The following is a 15,377-nucleotide window of genomic DNA, read 5'->3' as shown; positions in this document are numbered from 1 at the left end:
GCAGGGTCCCTGTGGACTTGCCCAGCAGTAGGATTCCATAACACCATCATATGCTGCTGCAGTCTCTTTTCCTCACATCCTGCAAATACATTAGAGGAGGCTGTTCCACGTTTTGTCCTGAATCCTTTGCAAATTTATCTGATTCCAGCCATCTCCTTCAGTACTGAACCATTTCCTTCTTAATTGTCTCTAAGACCCTTGCATCTACGTGTTCCCGAGCTTGCAGTCGACTATGAAGATCTCTCAAATGGCTCTGCAGTACTAAATAATGCTTGTAATCAGATGTATACCGACGTCATGAAAAGGAACGTAGAGAGGTCACCAGGCTCCTCTTAGTCAGTTCCCACCCTTCTGTCTGGGATGCATAAAACTCGTAAACTGTCTCTTGTTCCATAAAGATGCCTTCAACCTTTCCACATGCCACTGCATTATGAAATAAACAGGTATTTAGTTTCCAATAACCATGGCCAAAGTTCACTGTTCTGTACTCCCTGAGTTTAACTTGGACCAAATACAGTGATAAGAAAATTCGACAGGCTGCACTCTGCAGCATCCGCTCACTGAGATAGCTTTCCCAAACACCCTGTCCAATCAATCAACCATTTCCCCTCCACACAGTGTAAATGCCCCCTTCTTCCTTAAATTAGGATGCCCGAAAACATCAAGTCAATGGAATCACGCACTGATTACAGCTCATAATCCTTTGAGTTGCTTTGCTTTGTCAGCCACTGCAGCTAAATAACTAAAATCCCCCATTAAAAACAATTGTTGAACCATTAATACAAAAGGAGCAACTTCTATAAAAAAAGATCTTTCCTCAGCTTCCGACGCTGTGGGCCACAGATGTAACACAATGATACTTCACACTCCAATAACAGAAATCCAGTAATAACCCTCTCCTGGCTGTAGTTCTACCACCTTCTGCACCGATATCACATAAGTATAAAATTACCCCTATTCCATTAGCTCAGTGGACCAAATCAGATGGGTCTCTCCTCCGGTCCCTCTGAGCTACAAAATGTCACACCTAGAACATAGTCTCATTTCCTGGATACCTAGTAGAACCAAACCCTGCCCATCCAAAAATTGAAAGATCATTTGGTGCACACTGGTGCACACTCAGGATGGGGCACATGTTCTAAATTGCAATTTTCGGTATCATCTAAACAAAGGTTCACAGCTACTTGTGGCCCCCATCTAGCTGACTGCCTTGACGTTGCTATTAAACCCTCTGACTTACCCTCTTCTCTTGTTTTTTCTTTACCTACTTTCTTCTTGCTGACTCGTTCATTTCTCACAAATTGGGAGACCTCCTGAGTCCCCAGATCTTGATCCCAATTCTGATACACCTCTACCTCGATATAACGCTGTTCTCGGGAGCCAAAAAATCTTACCGTGTTATATCAAACTTGATTTGATCCACCAGAGTGGGCAGCCCCGCCCCCCCGGAGTGCTGCTTTACCGCGTTATATCTGAATTCGTGTTATATCAGGTCGCATTCTATTGGGGTAGAGGTGTAGTTCGTTCTGAAGTAACTCAGACCCAATAGCTTGTGGGTCCCTTTCCCTCAATGAATGCACATTTAACTCACCCACAGACTCCTTTCTCTGCTGTTCCTCATCCGCAATAGCACCTAATACAGAAAACTTGTAAAGTGTTTGAACTGTGAAAATGCTCTGTGGTTTGGACAGTTGTAGGGCACTCTGTCACTGTAAGCCCAGCTGTCTCCTTGGAGCCTCTCTTTCCGCGTGTGATTTCAAGAAACTCTTCTATTCCTGAAGCTAAGCACATCAAATCCTGTTCCCCAGCTGTCAGGTCTGCCAGATCCATAGCCTGCTAATCCCTCTGCGGTGGCTAGGATTCCTGCATAACAAATTTCGCCTGTGGATTTTCCTTCCCTAGTTTCTCTTATTCTCTCCGCCCCTGCCATCTCTGATTGTGTCCCCCACTTTACTAGTGCTCATGTCCCATCTCTACTGTCCTGGTTCTCAGTGGTTCCCACTCCCTTACCTTGACCCCTTCCCAATCCTGTATCAGCAAAGTACAAGGTCAGTCCTTCCTCTAAAAATAGGGAGGCCCTGCCAGTCAGAATGGGGCTTTCTCCAATCCTTGCAGAGCTGTTTGGCGTTCTCTGACCCTCTGGCAAAGAAGGGTCACTCTGAGGCTAGGAATGATTTTTTCTCTATTGTGCCATGCCTTTAGGCACTGCCTATGAACAAGTCCACTTTTCCCACACGTTGCATCTAATGAAATCCCGGCAATCCTCAGTCTTGCGTGCATTAGAGCAGCAGTGCATGCGCTTCCTCACCACAGCCCACACTAAAATGTTCTGTCTGGTCACATGAAAAACATGTGCATAGCTGCCAGGGATACCTACATCAAGGGTAGTCAATAGGCAGACCATGAGCCAAATCCAGACTGCCAGATGCTTTTGAGCCGACCCCGAAATCTTTTTATTTACTTATTATTATTATTGTTGTTGTTATTTTCGTATTATTTTCTCTGGAATCTAGACATTGACTATATCTTGACCGATACATTTGGACCTTGACAAAAACCAATTGACTACCCCGACCTATAGTAACTCTGCTTAGAACCAATGTAAAATATATGGAGGAGCTGTTGCATTATATTATTTACTTCTATAAGTTCAATGGTGCCTTTAAATTCATCATTCCAAACCCTAAATCAAACATAAACTTTTACTGGGGCATCAGAGAAACAAGGCTCATAACATCAGCTGATAGCGCCACAGGACAGTGCACAATGACTTCTGCATATGTCTCCACGATCACATCCAAAGAACTTACTCAAGGAGTAAAGCCTCCTTTGGCCTCACCATCTGAGGCTGCAGCTGTCTCAGCTGGAAGAGGAAGCAAGAATGAATTTCACTCTCTGTCCCCCACATACTCCTCACTGTCATATCTACTTGAAATATATTGCAGCACATTTGAATGATAAGAGTCAATGTAGGAAGTAAGGTCTAGTGCAGGGGTTGGCAACCTATGGCATGCATGCCAAAGGCGGCACGCGAGCTGATTTTCTGTGACACTCACACTGCTCGGGTCCTGGCCACCGGTCCGGGGGGCTCTGCATTTTAATTTAATTTTAAATGAAGCTTCTTAAACATTTTAAAAACCTTATTTACTTTATACACAACAATAGTTTAGTTATATATCATAGACTTATGGAAAGAGACCTTCTAAAAATGTTAAAATGTCTTACTGGCACGCGAAACCTTAAATCAGAGTGAATAAATGAAGACTTGGCATGCCACTTCTGAAAGGTTGCCAACCCCTGGTCTAGTGAATAGGGTGTTGGACTGCGACTCGAGAGACCTTGGTAAAATGGGGTATCTCGGGGATCTTACCTAACAGGCGTGTTATGAGGATAAAATCCATTAATGATTGTGAGGGGCTCAAACAGTGACATGGGTCATATAAGTACCTAGATAGGTAGTACCAGCCTGTCCCTCTAACCTTAGAAAACATCCTGCAAGCCCAACTCTGCACACTTATGAAATTTGCAGCTGACTCTAAACTGTGAGGAAGTATGGAGAACACTCAGAAATAACACAGAGGGGGATTAAAGAAATGGACAGAAGTTCAGCAAACAATGCAGTTAAATTCAGCAGAAATGGAGACTAATATGTTTTCATACATTCCAAGGCCAGAAGGGACTACTGTGATCATCTAGTCTGAACTCCTGTATAGCATGGGCCATAGAACTGCCCCCAAATCATTCCCAGGGCCGATCTTTTTGAAAAACATCCAATCTCGATTTAAACATTGTCAGTGATGGAGAATCTATCACAAGTCTTGGTAAATTGTTTCAATGGCTGATTACTCTCACTGTTAAAAATGTATGCCTTATTTCCAGTCTCAATTGGTCTAGTTTCAACTTTTTGGGGGAGGAGGATTTGAAATACAGATATTCAGTGGAAGGGAGAAACCTGAAAAACAGTAATGGTACTACACAGCAAGTTAGCTATGAATTTGCAGTGGTGATTTGGTCACAAGGAAAAGGCCAATGCTGAGGTGGACTGCTTATGAAAAAAACAACAGTCAAGAGCAGGGAAGTAAAATGTCTCCTCTAAAGGGCTGTGGACCAACCCCACCTAAAATAATACATTCACTTCTAGGCACCACATTACCAGAAAGAGAATTTTAGCTCCTTGGGGTAGGGACTGTCCTTTTTGTTCTCTTTGTACAGTGCCTAGCACAATCGGGTGTTAGTCCATGACTAAGGATCCTAGGTACAATGTAATACAAATAATAAATACTATTATATATTGACTAACTGGAGGGGATTTAGGGACGATGAATAAAAAGGATCTTGGCACTGGAAGGACTGACTTCTCAGCAAAGAATAAAAGAACGGAATGTGTCCTACTTAGAATAATAGAATATCAGGGTTGGAAGAGACCTCAGGAGGTCATCTAGTCCAACCCTCTGCTCAAAGCAGGACCAACACCAAGTAAATCATCCCAGCCAGGCTAAGTGATGACTAGGAAGGGAGAGGAATTCTTTAGTTTAGTAGCTGTGGGTAAAGGAATTATATGAAATTAAGAAAGGGGAAAGTTAGGCTGAATATCACTCTGACATTGAGGTGTACTAGGTTGTGGAATAGTCTACAAAGGGATGTGGTGGAAACCCCCTCACATGGGACTTTTAAAAATTATTTGTACTGTGGCACCAGAAAGGAGCCTCAGTCGTGGACCAGAACCGCATTTTGCTAGTTGCTGTACAAAACACTGAACAAAAAGGACCCCTGCCCTAAAGATCTTAGACAAGACACTCTCAAATACAGTCCTACAGTGGCCAAAGGGAGACGGACTTGATTGTCTAACAGGCCTTGCCCTTTCCATCTCTAACATCTGTGGTATCAGCAGAAATAAATGAGATGGCACACAGCAGCCATGAACCAGCAATGGGTGCTGATGACAAATAGGGTGACCAGATATCCCAATTTTATAGGGACAGTCCCGATTTTGGGGTCTTTTTCTTATATAGGCTCCTATTACCCCCCACCCCCGTCCAGATTTTTCACAGGTGCTGTCTGGTCACCCTAATGACAAGTGATCCTAAGGGACAAAGCCCTGCTTGTGTAGTTTATTTGTTTTATTCGTTTTTTCACTGCCCAGTGCCAGGCAATTCCTCACTATATTGCTGGGCCTCCTAGCAGACACGCCACCACACTGCAACCCAGGGACCGAGCTGGGCTTGGCCTGCCAGAAACCACTTGGGCTTGGATCTCAGCATGTGTCTGTGAGCCCCTCGTCTGTCCATCCGTGCGGGAGGCCCAGGATTCAATTTTGTTCTCATCCTGGTCTGGAAGTGCCTACATGCCAGCGCGTAATACAAGCAGGTAGAGACACAGCCAGGAAAGCCAGACGCACTGAACTGCCTGGCCTGGCCTGCCCATCTACCATCGCTGCCTGCAGTGTGGGTCTGTCTGCTTGTTTGTTATGTCTGCCAGGGTGTCTGCAGCATCTGTCTGCTTGTTGTCTTTCCGCAGGGTGTGCCTGAGGCCGCCTGCAGTGGCTGTAGTCTGGGTCTGTCTGTCTGTCTGTCTGCAAGGTGTGTGTCCGGCTGTCAAAGCCTGGCTGCGGTCAGTGTCTGCAGCGAGGGGCTGTGCTGTCCGCCCGTCTTTCTGCAATGGGTCCGGGTCTGTCTGCTTGTCTGCAATGTCCGCCTGTGCTGTCTGCAATGGGTCCGGGTCTGTCTGCTTGTCTGCAATGTCCGCCTGTGCTGTCTGCAATGGGTCCGACTGTGCTGTCTGCAATGGGTCCGGCTGTGCTGTCTGCAATGGGTCCGGGTCTGTCTGCTTGTCTGCAATGTCCGCCCGTCTTTCTGCAATGGGTCCGGCTGTGCTGTCTGCAATGGGTCCGGGTCTGTCTGCTTGTCTGCAATGTCCGCCTGTGCTGTCTGCAATGGGTCCGGGTCTGTCTGCTTGTCTGCAATGGGTCCGGCTGTGCAGTCTGCAATGGGTCCGGCTGTGCTGTCTGCAATGGGTCCGGGTCTGTCTGCAATGGGTCCGGCTGTGCTGTCTGCAATGGGTCCGGGTCTGTCTGCTTGTCTGCAATGGGTCCGGCTGTGCCTGCGGTGTCCGCCTGTCAGGCCTGTCCGCTGGCGGCGAGCTGTGTCCGCTTGTCTCTCTGTCAATGCCAGACACACGGACAGGCCGGAGCGCGGGTCTCTCGCCTCCCCAGTCTCCCAGCCCGGCTCGCTCCCCTCGGGCTCGGGAGGGCGGCGGCCCCTTTAAGAGCGGCTGCCCCTCCCCCCTCCGCCACTGCTGCTGCTGAGAAGATGGCGGCGGCGGGGCCCGCGGGTCCGGCCGGGCCCGAGAGCCGGGTGCTGGGCTACACCCTGCACCGCTGGAGCAGCTTCTCCTCCACCTACCTGCCCGAGTGAGTGACCGAGCCGCCGCCGGGACCGCGGGGGCCGAGCGAGGCGTCGGCTCCCCGCTCCCGCCGCAGCGCTCCGGGCCTGCGCGGGCGCGGCCGGGGGGCAGAGCGGGCTGGGGACGCGGCTCCTGAGAGGGGCCCGTGACCGGCTCCGGCGCTGACCCAGCCGGGCCGGGGGCGGAGGAGCCGCTCCCCCCCCGCCAGCCCCGGCCCGGGGTCAGCTCTGCCGGGGCGCTCCCAGCCCGGCGCCGCGCGGTGCCCCCGCCCCGGGCAGCGGTGGGGGAAGAGAGGCCGGCGGGGTCCCGGAGCTCGGTGCCCTGATGGAAGATGAGCGGCGGCTGTAGGAGGGGGACCCCGGGGTGGGGGGAGGAACCAACTTTAACCCGGGGAAGGGGGTGACCCGGTCGCTTCTTCGGCCCAGTGTGGCCCGCCTGCCACCGTGGGACACAACCGGGGACTGTCCCATCCCTGTGCCCTATTCCTGCTGCTCCCCCGGGGGCCTCGTCCTTGTCCAGCCGCTGAAATGCCCCTAACCGTGCAGGGAAGGGCTGTTCACTGCACGCTGTGTCTGTTGTTAGGAGTTAGTGTTTTCTGTCCCTCTCTTTGGGGTGTGTGTGTGTGTGTGTGTTTGCTTGTAAGTAGGCTTTAAGGTTTGATCCAGGCCTGAAGAAAGTAGCTGAGAGTTGCGTTTTACTGTAGTCCCATAGCCTCGTTAATGAACACCCAAGTGGTGAAATCTGGGTGAATGCGAATCTAGGTCATACTGCCCACTGGTTATGACCTGTTAAATTCCGATGCCTGTTGACAGTAAAATGAATAAACTTTATAAGTATCATAAAACTATTATGACCTGGATTTGTTCTTACTGATGTCCACTGTGTACCAGTTCAGTTTTGAATTTTTCATAGGTTTTTAAGATCATAGTGACCACTATGGTTCTATATAAAGTGCTCTTATATGTACACAGTCTGACCATCTGCATGAAACAGGCCATAAAATTCTGGTTGAACCAGAGCGTATCTTAACTCCATCACTTGAAGTCTAAGTCAAGACTGGATGTCAGTCATCTCATTCTCTATTTCCATTGGTTAATTACTGTTACTCATGTTCTTAAAAAAAGTTTTACTTCGGGTTTAAAAATTATGTATGTATGTATGTATTTATTTATTTTAACTTCCAGCCATTGGATCTGGTTATGCCTTTGCAAGTCTGGATTCCTTTAGTGTCAGATATCTTCTTTGTGTATGTACTCCTAGGCTGTGACATCTCTGCACCTTTCCTTTGATAAGCCATATAGACTCAACTCTCTCTTTGTAAGGCTTGTTGTCCAGACCTTGAATCTTCCTTGCAATTGTCTGCTTTAAAAAGATTTGAGAAGCATCAGGGTTGATACCTGAACTGGACAAGGTATTCTAGTATTGGTCTCACCAGTGCTATTTACAAAGGTAAAAACTCCCCATTGAATAGTTCTACTTATACAGCCAAGCATCCTCTTAGCCCTCTTTGCCAAGCATCTCATCAGGTGTTCCTGGTTAGAGGCTATCTACAATGCTGCTCTAAGTTTTTTTTAGAGACTCTCAGCTCTTCAGGATACAATCTCCCATTCTGTAAATATGACTTGTGTTTGAGGATGTGACACTTTACATTAAACTGTATTAAAATTAATTTTTGCGCTTGACAGCCCTAATCACAATAGTGCGATTAATCATGCTGTTAAACAATAATACAATAACATTTATTTAAATATTTTTGGATGTTTTCTATATTTTCAAATATATTGATTTCAGTTACAACACAGAATACAATGTGTATGTACAGTGCTCACTTTATATTTTTATTACAAATATTTGCACTGTAAAAAACAAAAGGAATAATATTTTCAATTAACCTAATACATGTACTGTATTGCAATAGCTTCATTATGAAAGTTGAACTTACAAATGTAGAATTATGTACAAAAAAGGTATTAAAAAATAAAACAATGTGTGACTTTATAGCCTACGAGTCCACTAAGTCCTACTTCAGCCAATCACTCAGACAAACAAGTTTGGTTACAATTTGCAGGAGACAATGCTGCCCGCTTATTGTTTACAATGTCAGCTGAAAGTGAGAACAGGCGTTCGCATGGCAGTGTTGTAGCTGGTATTGCAAGACATTTACTTGCCAGGTGTGCTAAAGATTCGTATGTCCCTTTATGCTTCAACCACCATTCCAGAGGCCATGCATCCATGCTAATGATGGGTTCTGCTCGATAACGATCCAAAGCAGAACGGACCAATGCATGTTCATTTTCATCATCTGAGTCAGATGCCACCAACAGAAGGTTGATTTTCTTTTTCTTTTTTGGTGGTTTGGATTCTGTAGTTTCCACATCTGAGTGTTGCTCTTTTAAGACTTCTGAAAGCATGTTCCACACCTCATCCCTCTCAGATTTTGGAAGGCACTTCAGATTCTTAAACCTTGGGTCCAGTGCTGTAGCTATTTTTAAAAATCTCACATTAGTACCTTCTTTGCGTTTTGTCAAATCTGTAGTGAAAGTGTTCTTAAAATGAATAACGTGCTGGGTCATAATCTGAGACTGCTATAACATGAAATATTTGGCAAAATGCAGAACAGGAGAAATACAATTCTCCTCCAAGGAGTTCAGTCACACTTAATTAATGCATTATTTTTTTAACGAGCATCAGCAACATGGAAGCATGACCTCTGGAATGGTGGCCGAAGCGTGAAGGGGCATATGAACGTTTAGCGTATCTGGGATGTAAATATGTTGTGACACTGGCTACAAAAGTGCTGTGCGAGCAACTGTTCTCACTTTCAGGTGACATTGTAAATTAGAAGTAGGCAGCAGTACCTCCTGTAAATGTAAACACTTGTTTGGTTGAACAAGGAGAATGAGTGGACTTTGTTTTGTTTTTGAGTGCAGTTATGTAACAAAAATCTACATTTGTAAATTACACTTTCATGACTGAGATTGCACTACAGTACTTTGTATGAGGTGGCTTGAAAAATACTATTTCTTTTGTTTATCATTTTTCCAGTGTAAATATTGGTAATAAAAAAATAGAGTGAGCACGTATACTTGTATTTTGTGCTGTAAGAAATCAATATACCTGAAAATATAGAAAAACATCCAAAAATATTTAATACATTTCTATTGTTATTCTGTTGTATAGCAGTGAGATTAACTCAAAAAAATTAATCATGTGAGTTAACTGTGATTAATCGACAGCCTCCATTAAAATGTATGTTTTAGTGTGCCCAGATAACTAGCAATCTGGATTACTCTGTATTGGTGACATATCCATACATCCTTATAATTTTTTTGTTGTATGAAATCATTGCTGTTAGAGTTTGCATGTGTTCTTCCAGATCATTGATAAATATTGAATAGTTGTGCTGAGAATGATCCTAGTGGTAATGGACTAAAACCCTTCACTTGATGATTTCACAATAACTGCTATGTTTGGAGACCTAACAAACGTGATACCAAATGTAAAGGCAAGGAGCTGTCCTTTACCTGGCTGCAGGCTAAAGTATTCAGCCAGTACTTGGCAGTCCACTCACCTGTTTGGCAGTTTAGACTCACCTTTGGCACTCAGCATGATTTTAAATATAAAACAAATTATGAAATGCAAAATCCTTGTCCCTGTTGGCCAGTTAGAGCCCTGCTAGCAACAGTTTTTTGAATCCGAGTGGGGATGTGAGTCCATTGTTGACTTAAACTGGTAAGTGGTTAAAATGTAGAAGTCTTGGAACTGAAGTTTAATTTTTAAACAATTAACATGATTCTAGGTATTATTGGTAGCATTCAGATAACTCTCTGGTTGCTTTCTGTTAATATGAGGATGGGGCCAGGAGGCTGGAATTACAGCCAGTACTTGGTAGTCCACTCACCTGTTCGGCAGTGACAATAGGGACAGCTTCTTTGGGACTTTCTGTTCATTTGTTTGGTGGAGGTTGGTGATTGCAATAACTACTAGTTTAGCAGAATCTGAAGTCAGACTCCTTAAAAATAGGTTTTGTCTCCGTGTTTGTAGATAATCTTCCAAATATCACTCAAGGAGGTATTCTCTCAAATTTGCAGAAGGACAGCTCCAGCATCTTTTACAGCTGTTCCTGAGTTTCCCAAGCAGTCAAATGAAGTTAATGATCAGGACACTTTTGATGTTGTTATTCAGAACTCCATGGGCAGCAGCAAGGGTGTCAAGAATCCAGGAATCATGTCATTGATTCTGTTGGTTCTTAGGAAAGTTATAAGTTGTTGCCAGGAAAATTGAAACAAATTCATACACTTATTGCTAGATCACTGTATTTCAAGTGTCAGAGGGGTAGCTGTGTTAGTCTGGATCTGTAAAAGCAGTAGAGAGTCCTGTGGCACCTTATAGACTAACAGATGTATTGGAGCATGAGCTTTTGTGAGTGAATACCCACTTTGTCGGGTGCATGTAGTGGAAATTTCCAGGAGCAGGTATATATATGCAAGCAAGAAGCAGTAGTGCCTAGTTTAGTCATTGTTTTTATGGTGCTGGAGTAGCCTGGTACTTGAAAGGAAAGTCCAGTTTTGATTCTTCTCTTGCATCTCTTGCTCTGACTCACTGTAGACTGGCATTGCCAAAGAGCTGGCAGGCTCAGCCCCCAGGAAGAAAGGGCTGTCTCATGTTGCTGACAACTTTGCTGTGACTTTTTCCACCACTAAATGTCCTATATCTTTTTTCTATGAAGCGATAAAACTAGGAAATTCCCTTCAGGGTTTTTATTAAGTGAAACAGAAAAGGTACTGTGTTTCACTTCATAAGCATGTATATTCTTCAGACCTAAAACGTCATAGATTCATAGATCCTAGGACTGGAAGGGATCTCGAGAGGTCATCGAGTCCAGTTGCCTGCCCTCATGGCAGGACCAAATGCTGTCTAGACCATCCCTGATGGACATTTATCTAACCTACTCTTAAATATCTCCAGAGAGAGATATTCCACAACCTCCCTCGACAATTTATTCCAGTGTTTAATTACCCTGACAGTTAGGAACTTTTTCCTAATGTCCAACCTAAGCCTTCCTTGCTGCAGTTTAAGCCCATTGCTGCTTGTTCTATCATTAGAGGCTAAGGTGAACAAGTTTTCTCCCTCCTCCTGATGACACCCTTTTAGATACCTGAAAATTGCTATCATGTCCCCTCTGTCTTCTCTTTTCCAAACTAAACAAACCCAATTCTTTCAGCCTTCCTTCATAGGTCATGTTCTCAAGACCTTTAATCATTCTTGTTGCTCTTCTCTGGACCCTCTCCGATTTTTCCACATCTTTCTTGAAATGCGGTGCTCAGAACTAGACACAGTATTCCAACTGAGGCCTAACCAGCGCAGAGTAGAGCGGAAGAATGACTTCTCGTGTCTTGTTTACAACACACCTGTTAATGCATCCCAGAATCACATTTGCTTTTTTTGCAACAGTATCACACTGTTGACTCATATTTAGCTTGTGGTCCACTATTGACCCCTAGATCCCTTTCTGTCATACTCCTTCCTAGACCGTCTCTTCTATTTTGTATATGTGAAACTGATTGATTGTTTCTTCTTAAGTGGAGCACTTTGTATTTGTCTTTGTTAAACTTCATCCTATTGACCTTAGACCATTTCTCCAATTTGTCCAGATCATTTTGAATTTTGACCCTGTCCTCCAAAGCAGTTCCAATCCCTCCCAGTTTGGTATCAGCTACAAACTTAATAAGCGTATCCTCTATGCCAACATCTAAGTCGTTGATGAAGATATTGAACAGAGCCAGTCCCAAAACAGATCCCTGCGGAGCCCCACTTGTTATACCTTTCCAGCAGGATTGGGAGCCATTAATAACTACTCTCTGAGTACGGTTATCAAGCCAGTTATGCACCCACCTTATAGTAGCCCCATCTAAATTATATTTGCCTAGTTTATCGCTAAGAATATCATGCAAGACCGTATCAAATGCCTTACTAAAGTCTAGGTATACCACATCCACCGCTTCTCCCTTATCCACAAGACTCATTATCCTATCAAAGAAAGCTATCAGATTGGTTTGACACAATTTGTTCTTTACAAATCCATACTGGCTATTCCCTATCACCTTACCACCTTCCAAGTGTTTACAGATGATTTCCTTGATTACTTGCTCCATTATCTTCCCTGGCACAGAAGTTAAACTAACTGGTCTGTAGTTTCCTGGGTTGTTTTTATTTCCCTTTTTATAGATGGGCACTATATTTGCCCTTTTCCAGTCTTCTGGAATCTCTCCCATCTCCCATGATTTTCCAAAGATAATAACTAAAGGCTCAGATACCTCCTCTATTAGCTCCTTGAGTATTCTAGGATGCATTTCATCAGGCCCTGGTGACTTGCAGGCATCTAACTTTTCTAAGTGATTTTTAACTTGTTCTTTTTTCATTTTATCTCCTAAACCTACCCCCTTCCCATTAGCAGTCATAAATTGTACAGAAATGTTTTAGTCTGGGGGAATTCTGCACCACTGCACATGTCCCCTGCAGATCTTTTTGTTTTCCTGCAGAAAATACATTCTGCTGAAGAGGTGCTGCAGTTATGCCTTTTGCCCACCAGGGGTTGCGATGGCACCAGGACAGAGGGTACCTGGCTCACCCGCCGTAGCAGGTACTTTTCTGTATTTTTTCCCACACAAACTCAAGAGTCCTCCAGGTTCACTCCCAGACTCCTTCCCAGCAATTACTTCCTTTTCCCTCAGTTCCTCCTTTTCCCCTGACTTCCCCCAAGACTTTGTACTGCTTTTGTGGGGTGCGGGGAATACATTTCTGTATTGTAATTTAAATGAATTATTACTCAAAGCTCTGTATTAATATGCCTAATAAGGAATCTGGTCAAAAAACATTTCCTGACTCTCTCTTGTTGCCTGTATTGTTAGATGTATTTGCTGATCGGTATTTTGAAATAATTGAAACTGGCATGATTATATTGTGTTGCTTTGACAAATAAAATATGCAGAATTCCCCCCAGGAGTAAACTAGTATCTACCATTCTTGTATTTACCCTTAGATGTGGATAGACTTGCTTTTTCACAATCTAACCTATTAAAAAGTTTTTGATCAGAACAGTCAAAGTGCTAAGAATGTGCTTGATTGACTTTGAGCTGGCTGGAGTGACATTTTGTTTTCATTTTTTGAAAACCCAGTAACATTCTGAATTCAGCTGTCTTGTTTTTTGAGATTATATCTCCACAGTTTTTCTAAACAACTGATGCGACAAGCTTCTTTGTAGACTGAGTTGAAATTTATATCTTAATTTTAAATGGTAGAAGGAGAGAACTCACTTATGTTCCATGAGTCACAAATCAGCTTTTTCTTGTTCTGAACTCAGCCTTTGATTTGTGATCAATCGAGACTAAGTATGAAAAGTTCCTGAAGCTTGTTTTTGGACTTTTCTTAAGTAGTTCCAGTTCTTTATTAATTAAGTGAAAGCAGATTTCTATTTGGACTGCAACAGTAGTGTCATCAGATGGCAGTCTGTCAGGTTCCTCTGAAAATGCCTTTGTTGGCTTTTACAGTAGAACTCAGAGCTATGAACACCTCTGGAATTGAGGTTGTTCGTAACTCTGAAATGTTCTTAACAAAATGTTATGGGTGTTTTTTCAAAAGTATACAGCTGAACATTGACTTTCTACATAGTCAACTTTCAAAACTGTATAAGACAAATGCTGCTTTTAACTATCTTAATTTGAATGAAATAAACACAAACAGTTTCCTTACCTTATAAAATCTTTTTAAAATCTCTTTATATTTTTAGTAGCTTACATTTAACACAGTACTGTATTTACTTTTTGTTTATTTTCTGCTGATGCCCGATTGCATACTTCCAGTTCCAAATTAGGCGTGTGGTTGACTGGTCAGTTCATAATTCTGGTGTTCGTAACGCCGAGGTTCTACTGTATATGTTTAGTGCTGTTATGTAGAGTCCATTAGGTAAAAAGCATGCTGTATTTTGATCAGTCATCCTTGTACACAGTGCAAACGTCAACATGCTTAATGACAGTTGGATGCAAATGTAGAGAAACAATTTTCCTGAGTGTCTCAGTTTCTGCATTTCATCCATCCATCTACCGTCTTTCAGTCAATTATACTGCTAATGGCAGTTGTGGAGGAATGTTTGAACTACCACAATGTGCTTTAGATTTCTTTAGGTCTTAATACTTTCTCAGTGAGCTGAAGTGTGCTCTCCATTGATATGTCAGAAGTTTAGGTGGTTGTACCTAAATTTTCATCCTTATTTCATTTTTGTTTTCAGAGTAAATGAGAGACCGTATCATGCTTTTATCTGCATTCTTGGATGGCATCTTCAGCAACTTCTATGCAAATGAGGTTTTCCTTTTAATGTATAGAATCACTTCTATTAAATAAGAACACATTTTTTCCTTTTGAGATTGTATAGTACTTACTGGGTCGATTCTCAATTTCAGCAAGTGATATGAATTAGTGTGCCTGATTCTTTTATTCCTCAGTTCTTTCCCTAGCTTTTCTGTTGCTGCATCTAGTAGTGAACCAGCAAGTTTAAATCATTCTGGAAGAGTATATCCAGGGCAAAGTGCGTGAACAATTTAAAGAAATGAATTTTTCTAAAGGTTATAAAAGAGATGCAACTTGAAGTTCAAGTCTGCCTTTTTTTATGGCATAATCACTGATGAAGCTTTACTGTACTTTTGGGTGTTGAAGATGAACAGAGACCACTCCTGAATTTAGTTGACATGGAATTGCTACTGGAAACTCGGAACTAGACACTTTTCCTGGCGATATTTTTGATAGTGGCATATCCCTTGCTGGGTCATCAAAAACTGTCTTCTGGTCTTCTATGTCAATAGACAAGTTTCCTTCAATAATGAATTTGACCTTGAGTTATCCAAAGCAACTGATTATTTTTTTACTCGATATGAGCATGAACTTCTTCGATCTTACTACTTAACAGCTTTTGTCAACAT

The 15,377-nt window shown here is 43.2% G+C and overlaps 1 protein-coding gene and 1 long non-coding RNA gene across 3 annotated transcripts in view; one reads left to right on the top strand and one right to left on the bottom strand.

Moving 5' to 3' along the window:
- Positions 1-2,684: 2,684 nt before the first annotated feature.
- LOC127043201 (uncharacterized) lies at positions 2,685-6,221 on the bottom strand. The gene is made up of 2 exons (XR_007772166.1): positions 5,771-6,221; positions 2,685-5,724 (listed from the first exon to the last, which is right to left on the bottom strand). It is a non-coding gene; the product is annotated as an uncharacterized LOC127043201 (long non-coding RNA).
- Positions 6,222-6,308: 87 nt separating this feature from the next.
- Positions 6,309-15,377, top strand: part of MKLN1 (muskelin 1) — a 193,461-nt gene continuing 184,392 nt past the window's right edge. The window contains exon 1 of one of the 2 annotated variants that reach the window (XM_050936877.1): positions 6,309-6,409. In XM_050936877.1, coding sequence (XP_050792834.1) covers positions 6,309-6,409 — 101 coding nt within the window. The remainder of the gene's footprint in view (positions 6,410-15,377) is intronic. The other variant, XM_050936878.1, reaches the window with a different exon arrangement.

Source organism: Gopherus flavomarginatus, chromosome 1 (genome assembly GCF_025201925.1).
Source record: "Gopherus flavomarginatus isolate rGopFla2 chromosome 1, rGopFla2.mat.asm, whole genome shotgun sequence".
NCBI lineage: Eukaryota > Metazoa > Chordata > Testudines > Testudinidae > Gopherus > Gopherus flavomarginatus.
Note: the sequence above shows the minus strand (reverse complement) of the source record. Positions and strands in the feature narration are given on the sequence as shown.